Source organism: Lissotriton helveticus, chromosome 7 (assembly GCF_964261635.1).
Source record: "Lissotriton helveticus chromosome 7, aLisHel1.1, whole genome shotgun sequence".
Taxonomy (NCBI): domain Eukaryota; kingdom Metazoa; phylum Chordata; class Amphibia; order Caudata; family Salamandridae; genus Lissotriton; species Lissotriton helveticus.
The window spans coordinates 1,709,937,971-1,709,951,121 of NC_136068.1; the positions used below are offsets into that span (position 1 = coordinate 1,709,937,971).

At 45.9% G+C, this 13,151-nt stretch overlaps 1 protein-coding gene across 1 annotated transcript in view; it reads right to left on the bottom strand.

Annotated features, from left to right (window-relative positions):
• Positions 1-13,151, bottom strand: part of NPHS1 (NPHS1 adhesion molecule, nephrin) — a 291,924-nt gene that overhangs the window by 112,957 nt on the left and 165,816 nt on the right. The window contains exon 14 of the mRNA XM_078653831.1: positions 9,692-9,832. Within this exon, the coding sequence (XP_078509957.1) occupies positions 9,692-9,832 (141 nt within the window). The remainder of the gene's footprint in view (positions 1-9,691; positions 9,833-13,151) is intronic.

The following is a 13,151-nucleotide window of genomic DNA, read 5'->3' on the forward strand; positions in this document are numbered from 1 at the left end:
ACATACCATCAGTATTGTTGTACATCTGTTTCTAATAATTTCAGTGGGGTTGAGGTGACAACTTGTCATATGCTTCAGATTTATTCTCTTTTCTGGATAGTTTTGCATAAGAAGATAATATGAGACCAAAGCTTTGGAAATGTGATGCAGTTATATTAACACCCAATATGCACTGCCAACAGGCAGATTGGGACCTACATCTCCGATTGTTTAATAGCTGTTTGAACTAAGGCCTTTTGGGAAGGCTTAAGTCAAGAAATGGTTGATTATCTGTTAGCAAACACTTTCATGTATACTTTACGTCCAAATTCAGGAGTTCTATTGGCCCATATGACACATTTATTATCAAGTTTGCACAGTTTATGGATTACAGAGGAATTTGCTGCAGTCATCAATACAATTCAATTTGTGGTTGTACTATAGAGTTCAAAAGTGTCACTAAAAAAGGTGCCAGGTCCAATTCAAATTATCTACAAAATCAATTGGTCAGGCCATCATGTTCTGTTTATTTGTTTGGTTGCAGTTCATGAACGACTCGAGTTACTTCGTCAGCCGTGATGGGGAGTTCCAGACTATCTCTAAACCTTATTGAGTATCAGTAGTTTTGCCGCAGTTATGACAGCCTCAACTTCCTTCAAGTCAACCAGGTAAAGATTTAAATAAAATGTATGGAATGCCTTGAATGTGTCCTCATGGTAACTAAGAATGGTGATGTATGGGCGCTGAAGTGAGGGGATACGTTTTGAGACTAACTAAAATTGTAAACGTTTGCGTAGGAGTGACCTGGATTTATTCGCAAATGCTCATAAAATCACAGCTTAAAGTAAAGTTGCACTTTTTAGGTCGAGCCAGTAACAGCCCTCATTCGCTGTAGGGGCTTCTAAAACTAAACTACGAATCTCACTCGCTCCTGTGTGTGCTTTTCGTTTTGCCCCATGCTATTGACCTTTGCGTGCATCTTTTTAACAAAGACAGCAGGCAATTGGCCAAAGAAAGGCGCAGTGCTCCGCCCATGGCCTATTGGTGTCGGTTACCCGCAGGCCCGACATCTGTTTGCAATTATCGTGCACAGAGATGAGTGCGATAATAGGAAACAGATGTTGTAGTGGCGGTCTAGTCTTTCTGTCCCCGGAACAGGAAGCAGACGACGGGAAGCGGAAGGCGGCCATATTGTGTTATTGGCGCCGACCGCTGCCCACCAGTCAGTTGCTCCCGGCGCTCCGGGAAATTAAAGGTATTCCAACTTTACAGCTCCTGTGTGGTGATTTCAAAACCCTACAATGGCGACGAGTGTCGGAGTGTGAACAACCGGCGCGCACTCGACGACGTGCATCACGCATCTTGCTGGTGCGGAAGCCGAGTTTCCCGGAGCGCGGCAGAGGAGCCGTCGGGCGCCCAGTATAAAGGCGCGAAAACCTGCGCGGCGTCCCGCAGTGCAGATCACTGCACCGTAACCAGCGTCCAGAGCGGGGAGGAACACATTAACCCCTCCAGTGCTGCCATCGCCATAAAAAAAAAAACAGTGCACACAGACATCAGAAGGTACAGTGCTCACCCGAGGCATTATAGGCACACAAAGTCAAGGCAATTATAATTGAACCACCCTCAGTGCCGTGACTCCAGTCAGGCACCCTGGCAGAACAGCGGAGAGTGCCTGAGGCGCCTGACTCTTCCTACCACGTCAGAGAGGAGGACCACCTGGGACTGTCGAGCCCCACGAGGAGAGTCAAGGAGGGGGAGAGTGACGGAGAGTGCAGTGAAGAGGACACGGCACAGCAGCACACGCCGGGTAGTCCACCCAGTCGGGCGATCAAGACTGCGACAGACAGGAGGGGAGAGCCCAGAATGGCGAGCCAGACTACGTCCCTCACCCAGCTGGTACCATTTCTGACAAAGGGCGGCGAACCGGAGATGAAATGGGAAGATTGGAAGCGGTATTTCCTTAACTACCTGGAGGCTCTGGAAGAAGAAGGTGATACCCCGTTCTCGAGCAAAAGGAAGAAGAAGATCCTACTACATAACTTGGGTCCGGAAGGGATCAGAGTGTACGACACCATAGTCAAAGGTGAGAGAGTCGCCACTGACACAGAGGTATTTGATCACGCCATCGCTGACCTAGATGCACACTACAGACCGGTGGTGTGCGTCGCGATCGACAGATTCAACTTCTTTCAGAGGAAGCAAAAAAGTGGCGAGACGGTGGATGAGTACGTCGTAGCGTTGCGGAAGTTGGCCCTCACGTGCAAGTTTGGGACGCTGCACGATGAACTAATCAGGGACCAGATTATCATGCACACTTCCAGTTCTCAGATACAGGAAAAGTTGTGGGTGAATGGAGATGCTCCACTCAAAGAAATCTGGGCGATGGTCAAGAAAGCAGAATTGTCAAGACGGTGCGCTCAAGCAGCAAAGAAAGAAGCCCTGGAGTCGCAAACTGTATGCAAGGTAATGATGCCTACCAGAAATGACCGTTCGAGGCAGAGCGACACGCGGAGGAATCAGGGAGGTGGAAGATCTGACAACTTCACCAAACACCAGACGGACAGCAGATCCAACAAAGGAGGTAGACCCCACTGTTACAGGTGTGGTAGCAATGCCCATCTGGGAAATGACAAGGCGTGCCCTGCGTTCAGGGCCAAATGCTCTTACTGCAACATTTTCGGACACTACGAAAAGGTGTGTCGCAGAAAACCTAAGAACGCAATGGTACGTTTCGTGGACCAAGGACAGCGGGAAGACGCAAGCGACCAAGAAGACACAGTGGAAGAAGAGGAGTTCCTTTACATAGATGTCCAAGTACTGGAAATGGAAGGTTCGAACTCAGATAAACCCAGACTTGACATGCACATCGGGGGAATACCACTGGAGATGATCGCAGACAGTGGGGCGCCCATATCCATCGTTCAAAGGCAAGTTTGGGAAGACAGATTCGCGCCAAGGATCAAAGAGAACCTTCTACCTATGGATGTGAGACCAGTCACATATACCGGACAAAAGATTCCCATGTTGGGGTACTGTCCTCTCCTGTTCGAATTCAGGGGCCGCCACGCAAATTGTAAACTATATGTCGCAGAGAAAGGCCCTTCGGTGCTGAGCTGGAAGGACCAGGGAGCGTTGGGAATCCAACTCAACCCGGGAGGAATCGAAAAAATCTTACTTATGGACATGGAGAACATGGAAGATGTGACGTTGTGGCAGAAGGCGTACCCCAAGGTGTTCAACGGCCAGATTGGTGAACTAGGTAAATACACGCATCTCATAAAGCTAAAGGAGGGAGCGGAGCCCATTATGCACAAAGTGAGGAATATCCCTTTCCGCAGTAGAGAGGCAGTGCAAACGGAACTGGACAGACTGGAAAGAGAAGGAGTGATCAGGGCGATTGAGAGTGCAGAATGGCTCTCACCCCTAGTGGTAGCCCAAAAGCCGAACGGCAAGGTACAGCTCTGCGTAGACCTCAGAGAATTGAACAAAAACATCGTCATAGACAAATTCCCCCTACCACGAATCAATGAAATGCTGGCGAAAACAAAAGATGGCAAATGGTTCTCCACGGTAGACTTGTCGTCAGCCTACCATCAAGTGAAACTACATCCGTCGTGCAGCCATCTCACATCTTTTATCACACCCTTTGGTTGCTACGAATTTGTGAGGATGCCCTTCGGCCTGGCTTCTGCCGCGGCAGTCTTCCAGAAGATTATGCACAGACTTCTAAAAGACTTAAAGGATGTCCTATTCTTTCAGGACGACATTTTAGTGATGGGGAAGTCGAAGCAAGACCATAATGAGAAACTCCACAAAGTTTTACAAAGGCTGCAGGACAATGGGCTTACTGCTGAGTGGTCCAAATGCAATTTAGGAGTCCAATCCGTCACGTACCTAGGTCACGAGGTGAGTGGACAAGGGATTACTCCTAAGAGAACAAACATGAAAGCCATTCTGGAGGCACCCACTCCTGGGAAGAAAGAAGATGTTCGGTCATTTCTGGGAATGGCCGAGTATTACAGCAAATTCATTCCCCATTTCGCCACGAAAACGCACTTTATTCGTCAACTACTCAAGGAAAAGAATAGGTTCCAGTGGGGGAAAGACGAGCAAATGGAATTTGACGCACTCAAGCAGGAGATGAGCACCGCCGTTCCCCTCAAGGGATTCGACCCGAGTGCAGGGTCTATCCTCACTACTGACGCCAGTGACCGTGGCCTTGGGGCAGTACTGATGCAAAAGTCAGAATCCGGAGAGCTGTCGACTGTCAGTTTCGCCTCTCGCTCGCTAGCCTCCAATGAAGAGAAGTTCAGTGTTGTGGAGAAAGAAATGCTGGCGGTTGTCTGGGCGATGGAGAAATTTAGGCAATACTTGTGGGGAGCCAAGTTCCTAGTGAACACAGACCACAAACCACTGGTCCGTGTACTGACATCCAGCGGCCATGATCACGCTACACCCAGGATTGCCAAGATGACTCTCAGACTGTTAGACTTCGTCTATGAAGTAGAACACATTCTGGGACCGCAGAACAAAGTTGCGGACTTCCTGAGTAGGGCAGCGGCCATGGATGAAGCGAGCAGCGGAGAGAGACAGGAATGGGAAGGATATGTGGTGGCCACCATCCAAGACACAGAAGAAGTGATAAGTGCTCAGGAATGGGAAAAAGCATACGAAGAGGACACTGATCTGGAGGCAGTGAAAGGGTATGTCGTCCATGGATGGCCGGAAAAAAGACACTTGAAGGAAGAACTGAGGAGGTACTGGGAGGTCAGGGACGAGCTGTCTCTGGCGGAGAACCCTGTATTCTTACTCCGAGGTGACAAGGTGGTTCCACCACAGAACATTCTGGATCATCTGATGTGACTACTACATGAAGGGCACCAAGGAATAACGAAAACGAAAGCCCTTGCCCGACAAGCGTACTGGTGGCCGGCCATCGATGCGCAAGTGGAACGTCATGTGCGTAAGTGCGAGTCATGTGCAAAGGCGGACAAGTCACAGAGCATGCTGAGACCGCCCTTGGGAAAATTTCCAGTTCCGGATGGACCGTGGGAAATGATATCAGTGGACATAATGGGCCCAGTCCTCGACAAAGCAGGAACTCAGAAATACGCAGTAGTAATCATCGACAAATACTCGAAATGGCCGGAAATAGAGATTGTGGAACATGCAGACACAGAAGCTGTGGTACGTTTTTTACGTGCCACGTTTGTCAGGGAAGGAATCCCAAGGATAATTACGTGCGACAACGGGCCCCAATTCACTTCAGCGAAGTGGACTGCCTTTACCAACAGAAATGGAATTGAAGTGAAACACACACCAATCTATCACCCAGCTGGTAATGTTCAAGTGGAGCGTTTCAATCGCGTAATTATGGGTACCATACAAGCGGCCATAGATGATGGTTTGGACTGGGAGAAAGAATTGGAGAAGATGATTTGGGCTTATTGCATCACACCTGGGAGCACAGGATACAGCCCGTTGAAGGTTTTAAGAGGAAGGGAGGCCTTCACGAAAGACAACACGGCATGGAGGGAACTAGTAGTGCAGAGCAAGTGGTCACCAGCTGTGGTCAGAAGAAATCTGGAAAGGGCACAGGAGGTATACACCGCTCACTACAACAAGAGACGGAACACTCAGAAAGTGGATTTGGAGAAGGGCGAGTGGGTTAGGGTAAAACTGGCAATCATGAAGAGAAAGGGAGAGAGCAAGTTTTCACCTCCCTTGAAGGTGGTAGAGCCCTACGCCCGTTCGGCCTTGCTAAGTGACGGCAAGATATGGTCACTGGACAGAATGGCGAAATGCAGTAAAATCTTGAAGTGGGAAGAAGAGACGATGGAAGGTGCAGAGTATGTAGAAGACGAAGGCGAAAGCGAACGTAGGGGAAGGTATGGAGAGAATGTAGATGAAGGAGAGCAGCACGTGGCAGATGGAGAAGGAGAAAGGAGAACAAGAGATATAGAGAGAAGTGGACGCAAAGCAGAAAGTGAAGAGGAAGTAACGGACAGAGATAGAGGTGGTTTAGGAGAACGAACAGAGAACAAGGTATCGGAAGGAGAAGGAAGCAGTGAAGGAGTGCAGACCCGTGTGGGGAGGAGAGTGAAGGTACCAGAGAAGTTTAAGGACTATGACATGAACTGGAAGTAAGGACTTGGTTACATGTTTGGGTAAATGCATAAAGGGGGGAGATATGTAGTGGCGGTCTAGTCTTTCTGTCCCCGGAACAGGAAGCAGACGACGGGAAGCGGAAGGCGGCCATATTGTGTTATTGGCGCCGACCGCTGCCCACCAGTCAGTTGCTCCCGGCGCTCCGGGAAATTAAAGGTATTCCAACTTTACAGCTCCTGTGTGGTGATTTCAAAACCCTACAGATGTCTTGGTGTGGCGTGCGCACACACACCACTCGTTTCCATGGCCTTTGTTCTCCTGTAACACAATTTGCACTTTTCAGGGCTCGCACGTGTCCTTGATGACGTCGAATCCCTCTGTACTCACCCCCCCCCACCTCTCTTAGTGTGCTGGGCTCTCTCACTTTACAGTAACCCCTCTCCCCACACCTCCCAGCTCCAACTCAAGGACAAAACGCTGCAGGCTGCGTCATCATGCAGCCATGTAACCTAATGTTTTTAACTGAAAGACACATGAAAAAAACATAATTTTAAAGAGTCTTGTCATTTTTAATGTATCTCTGGTTTCTCTGCTACTCCTGTACTTACACTTTGGCTCTCGCAATGCATTTTAAGAACTTCAGGCTTATAGTGTTTTCACTCTCTCAGTCGCCGTGTTTTTTTTCCCATGCGTAGCTGTAAAGGTTTGATGTGAGGCGGCAGTGGGGAAAGGTGTGAGGTGAGGCAGGTGTGAGCGGACCGATTGTGCAGCAGCCCACACGGGCATTCCTGCACTGCCCACACGAAAGCGAAGCAGGTGTATCAAAGGAGGATCCGTGAGTGCCTCACCCCCGCCATGTTTAGAGTGCAGGTGTCCCAGTCAGAGCAGCGAGAGCTTACCAAAGGAGAGCTCTGGCCTGGGCTGTGAGCCGGATGGATCCCCACGACACACCCCGCCATGCCGCTTGGGAGGCCTGGCTTGTCAAGTGTTGCCTTTCTTTTAACAACGGAATTTAACATAATCAAACGTATGTTTATACAGCTATACTGCAGGTAACGGAGATTGCAATTGAAGCACCATAGTTCGAAACTGACCCTTTGGTTTTCATCGACATGCTGCAGGACCATTGACCAACCGAGTTACTGTGCTCTCTCTAATGCGCCACAGGCAGATGTGAGTTAACACATTGTGTGGCACATACGGTGCAAAGTATGGACAGGACACTACTGGTAAATAAATATTTTAGTGCGTAGACTTTAGCATGTGAACTGCCAGAGCCGTGAAGAAATGCTTTCACATTCTTCCCGTATCAACTTGTCTGTGTCACCAGAACTGGCACAGAGTGTTGGACGCTTGACATGATAAAAAGGCAATGAGAGACTTGAGCAAAGCTGTTCTTTTAGACAAGTGCTCTTTGACTCATGGGACAAAGTGTTCAATACAGGCAGCTTGCAATCAAAGGGCGAGCAGACAACTTGACTTGCCATCCCTGCCTGCAATGAGTACTGCCACTTCAGGGCTAGTCTGCTTAAGGACGCGATGTTAACCCAGAGGGCAGGAGCTGGACATGAGGTCAATACAACACGAATTAAGGTCTCGCATTTGCGAGACTTTAAGCAATTGGCATTGTAAATGACAATGCTTTTTATTTATGTTTTTAAAATCAACACATAAATAAAAAGTATTGTCATTTACAATGCCAATAGCTCAAACTCTCGTAAATGCGAGACCTATTGCATGGCAAATGCTTGTTCTGATTTCTCTGTTGGAAAAATCCAACCTGGCCCCCGATGGTTATAATCTTTTATAGAGTTTTGAGTGATGCAAGGTTCTATAGTCATCTTCTAGAATTATCAGGTCTTTCTCTAGGGATTCTCTATTAAGCGTGCTAATGCAATGTTGGTCTGTCCTTTCTGTCCCAAAATACAGCTTTAAAGGTGTGCCCTAGTTTATTCTGGGGTACCTCACCCAAATCATTTTCTTGGATGTATTTTGAGATAGCGTCTTTCAACGTTTTCCAATAAATGCAGAGAATTGTCAAGTCACTACTGCGCTTTCTTACATTGAGTCAGGGACATTTTCCCCTCCCATGCCAACATTGCATGGTCAGAGATTGCTACAGTGCCATTAGACACAGAGGATTACGTGTCCACTTCCTCATGTATACCCCAGATTTGGTTAATTTGCTAATAATACCTATGCATGTGGGGATATAATGTGTATTCTGCATTTGTGGGATGTTTAGGTTGATCCCTACCACCAGGTCTAGGTCTTCAACCATCTTTGTATTTCCCTGATAGCGCCCTCTGTAGGTATCAGTTTTGGGGATATCTATCTCAGGTAGCATCAGGGACATGCCTGAAGTCACCCACCCAAATGAGGTTGTAAGACCCCCACTCTACAATCTTGCCCAAATCTGGAGTAGGAAATGTTGCTGTCCGTGGTTGGGCGTGCACGTATTTAGATTTGTGAGTGTAGCCCCTGGTGTTGAATATTTCAGCTCAAAGTTGTTCCTGCTAAAATCATTGTCTTCAGCTGGACCTCATCCAGCAGCTATCCGGATTTGAAGGGATTTTGCCAGATATAACCTTCAACCTTGCAACATTGGAGGATTTCAATTTGTTTTTGTTTGTTTTATATACCACGAACTAGACCCGAGACAACGGGTATCAGAGAGCTTTACATGAGCACCAGTTTCGTTACAGATGGACACATTCATTTTTATTAGGCGCGGGTAGATTAAGTGATCTGCCCTTAATCACAGGATGTTGAGCGTCGTTGCCAAGACTCGAACCCCGTTCCCCAGCTTCGAGGTCGACCGTTCTAGCAGTAAGGCTACATCCTCTTCCCAACTTCTATAAAAAAACACTAAGTCAAAAGATAAAAAGTTTGCCCGGGATAATTTGCTTGATGTATTGATATATTGCGGTCAGCCTGAAATTGCTCCTAGATCCCAGTGAATCATGGACCAGTAATTTCTGGTTGGTACTTTGCTTTTTCTTGAAAGTTTTTGCCTTGTTTTGTTTTTTGACTGTTTTACTGTTGCTAAAATATTTTGCACATTTTCCAAACTTAAGTGTGTCTGCCCTGTGCCATATCTACCAAGGGTTAAGCCTAAGTTTACATTTTTTATACTGTGTTTGGCCTGATAGGATTGTGGAAATTAGTACCCGAGTAGGGCTCACCTCCTAATAACTCAATTTTCGTAAAGTTAAATTTATCAGGATCTTCTGAAGATTTTATTTTTTACGCCGTTCACTATCTAGGATAGATTTTAGATATTGTGTTTCATGCAAAAGACTCCACGATATTTGCATGGAATAATTAATCACATTGCACCTTGCTAGACACGAAGATTGGAAAACTTCCATTTGCTACATCAAGGCTCATTTAAATAGTTAGGAGATGAGGAAGAGGTTTCCTTGCTCTGTCAAGACTTCCAAACATAGTCGTAAGCAACAGATTAGGATATAAGACCACTACTTAGACAACTCCTCAGCCCCTTTGACATATTTGAGATAATCACGTCTTAGTTATGGTTAACTCCAGAGTGCACCTGATAAGTGTTTTAGACACTTGCTCACAGATGTGTCCTCCTCACCTCTGATCAGGTTCTCCCCTCTGAAGCTCCAGGTATAGTTGATCTTCGGGGGATTTGCAGACACCAAAAGGGGGAGCTTCGCTGCTCCGTGCTCCACGGCCGTCACTACCTTCAACTGTGCATCTGAAAACTCTGGTGGGTCTGTAAACACAAAATGGACAGTTAAGGGAGAGGTAGTGGAGAGTCATACCTGCCAGTACCATGTTGGTTGAGGTTTCTGATCACTTGACAACTAAGTGAGTACAATGGAAAGTTGTGGTAACATGTTTTAAATGTTCTCGTTACCAACATGTAAAATTGTAAAAATGTGGTAACATTCTCATAACCACTCTCATTAAAATGTCTACATGATTTATGCAATGTAACCCAAAATAATCTTAGAAAACTTTCTTTAATAAACAACTCTATTTATCCCATGGTAAACCTCCCATTATGTTAAACTAAAACTCCATGTCAGTGTACCAAAATATGAGCCATAATGGAATGCACTATCACCAGAGAAAATAGAATTGAAAGGTACCAGTTCTTTTGAAAATGATAGCTACCAGTTGTATAACTATATAGCTTTTTAAAGCTAGGCACTGACAAAGAAACCCTTTGAAAATTCCATAAAAAAATAATATTTGCCAAATTTTATTTAAAAAATCTAGTTCTCAGTTTAACAGTACAAAGTAAACCTTCATACCGGAGTGATCAAGACAGTTCAGAGTAAAATAGCATCAAATGCCTCTGAATCTTGCACTAAAGAACTTTTTTAGGCTCCAACAGCTTGTGGAATCAAGCTATCACCCCTTGTACGTGACTCACATCAGCTGGGATAGTCATTAGCAGTCACTTAAAAAAAGGCAAATATATCTTCTTTGATTTAGACATTTGTAAAGTACAATAAAACATAAGGAAAGCTTTGCTACAAAATGTGGTCCTTTGGTCTGTGGCAGTGAGGTCTCTTGAACCGAGACTGTAAAGAATGTAATGCCGCGTCAGTGTGGCATGATAGAGCAGGACCTCTGCCCCAAAAGAGGCGATCTTAGTGTTCCTCCACTGGTTTATCTAGACTATTGGTATGTTTACTGACGTTTGGTGTCTTCTTGGTCCCAACTTATCTTCAGCACCTTACCTTTCTGAACTCCTCCTCACTTACAGGATTGTGCCATAATAAACCCTTAGTTGATTTATCAGCGGTCTTCCTACCTGTCAGCCCACACCTATGAATGTCATCACTTCTGCATGTACCGCAAGTGTGAGATGTGCCTAGTGCTTTGTCTCACTTTCCTGTCTGTGGTGGCATCAACATGTGAGTGTGAAGGAAGAGAATGGTGAAGGACCCCTTCAGTGGCAGTCCTGTCAGAAACCCAAATGTATATTGAGCAGTCGCCTCTAATGCCTGGCTCAGAGGTGATTGGTAGGGCACAGGCAGATGCAGTAGCGAGGTACGAATGCCACACCTGCACTAGCCTCTCATTCACAGTAGGTTAGAAGTGGTTGATGGGAGGAAGCAAACTGGACCCATGTGGATAATATGCAAGATATCCTCATGTGCCGCGGTGTTATGCACTTCCCACTTAACAATCTGACTATGTAAGAATGTTGCTCTCTTTCAACTCTAGGAGTGATTTGCCGCATACAATACAATAGTTACAATCGAACCTGCCTCCTGAAAGTCAACAACAGCACCAATTTGTTTGGTTACAAAGGGAGAAAGTGTGTCCTATGTGGATGGAGGCATTTTTGTCGGATGTCTCTTTCTTGTTGTTTGATGTTGCATAATGTCCTGAGCTCAGCCTTGAGTCACTGTTAGGCTCAGGTTAAGATGAGGACTGTATTTATATAGTCGACAGTATCTCACTGCTGAGGTGGTCCAGAAATCGTGAATGCCAAGGATAACCGGGCTAGAACAGTATATATGCACTGGAATTCAAATGAGACAGAGCTAATTGATACATCAATTTCCAACAGAGACAACTAACTTCATAAACAAGCAATGGTAAAGCCCATAGGCCTGGCTATAATGTACTAACATATGCAAACATATGCTATTTTTATTCATTACCACGTTAAAGCCACACCGATGGGCTTTGCAATTGCTAGGTGTCCTGTGAGTTAGCAGCTCAAGCCTGCTGAATCATTAGGTGTCCTAAGATTGGGCAAAACAAGCCTGCCGTGCGGCTTCTAGGTGTCCCTAAGCAGCAAAAGCTAGAAGGGGAGCACTCTGTTACTAGGTGTCTCCAGAAACAGCAGCACAAGCCTGCAGTTCAGGCTGGTACTAGATGTTATTAGATGAACCAAGAATTAAAACACAGCTGGAGTTCATTTTAATACCACTTAAAAATAAATCAACAAATTAGGCCGAAGTTATGCTAGTGAGATTATTTCTATAAACGTACTACATGAAAAAAAATTGATGCACATGGTTGCTAAAATTTAAAGAGGCCAGAAGAAAAACTCGTCTGAAAAATACTTCCAAGTGGTATCAAGGAAATATTACCAAAAGATTATAAACGATGTAAAATACCGATGAGCAACTCTCCACAATATTCACTAAATACTCCTTGGACCACTTCCAGTAAAGCTCAGTAACATTCTTATAAATAGTTTTTAATTCATATCCTTCTCGAAATGCTTACTAAAATGCTTTAAAATACTTCTTAGAACGGGTACATCAATTCATAGAGCTAATACGAAATGGTCCCTACCAAGATCCTGTGCTAATTCCAAATATTATGCTCCTAAAATAAACACTAGGTTGTTTCAAAGTACCATCCGTTGGAAGAGGATGCAGGTGGGTGTAAATAACTGGACTGCAGCAGAGGCTCCATTTCTCAGTTCCTGGCACCGCATTAACATGGTTGGGATAAATATGGACTTCAATTTACACTGGTTCTCTGTACGAAAAGGGATGTAGGTGAATATATTTCAATGCCTGGAAGGATCCGTCCAGGAAACTATTACAAATATTAACCTTTCCACTTCTTCTGCTGCACAAGAAACAGTCATCTTGCAAATCCTGGAACCAGAAGTAACCGCAGTGGCGGAAAGCAGTTTGGAGCAGTGACAGCTTGCCTTTGGAACAACCTGCCCACATCCTCAAAACTCACCAGTTCCAACACCAGCTTTTACCCTACAACTTCGGTTTATTTGCATGAAAACAATACACATGATTGGTCTGTCTCTCCCTGTGTACACCGGCTTTTCTCTGTTTTTAGGTCGAGCAGAGTAGTCTGCTCGAGACCTATTGTTGCCCGTATTTGGGAATGTAGACACGAGAGGGGCACGAGAGCAGATTTCACCTCGTGGGCGCGCACGGCGCCGTGCCCCTCTCGTGCCTCATATTCCCATGCGCAAACACACTCACACAGCCACACTCACGCATGCGCACATACACAGGCACACACACACTGCATACACACACGCACCCCCCCTTAAACAGACCCACGCGCACACAGACAGACACACGCACAGA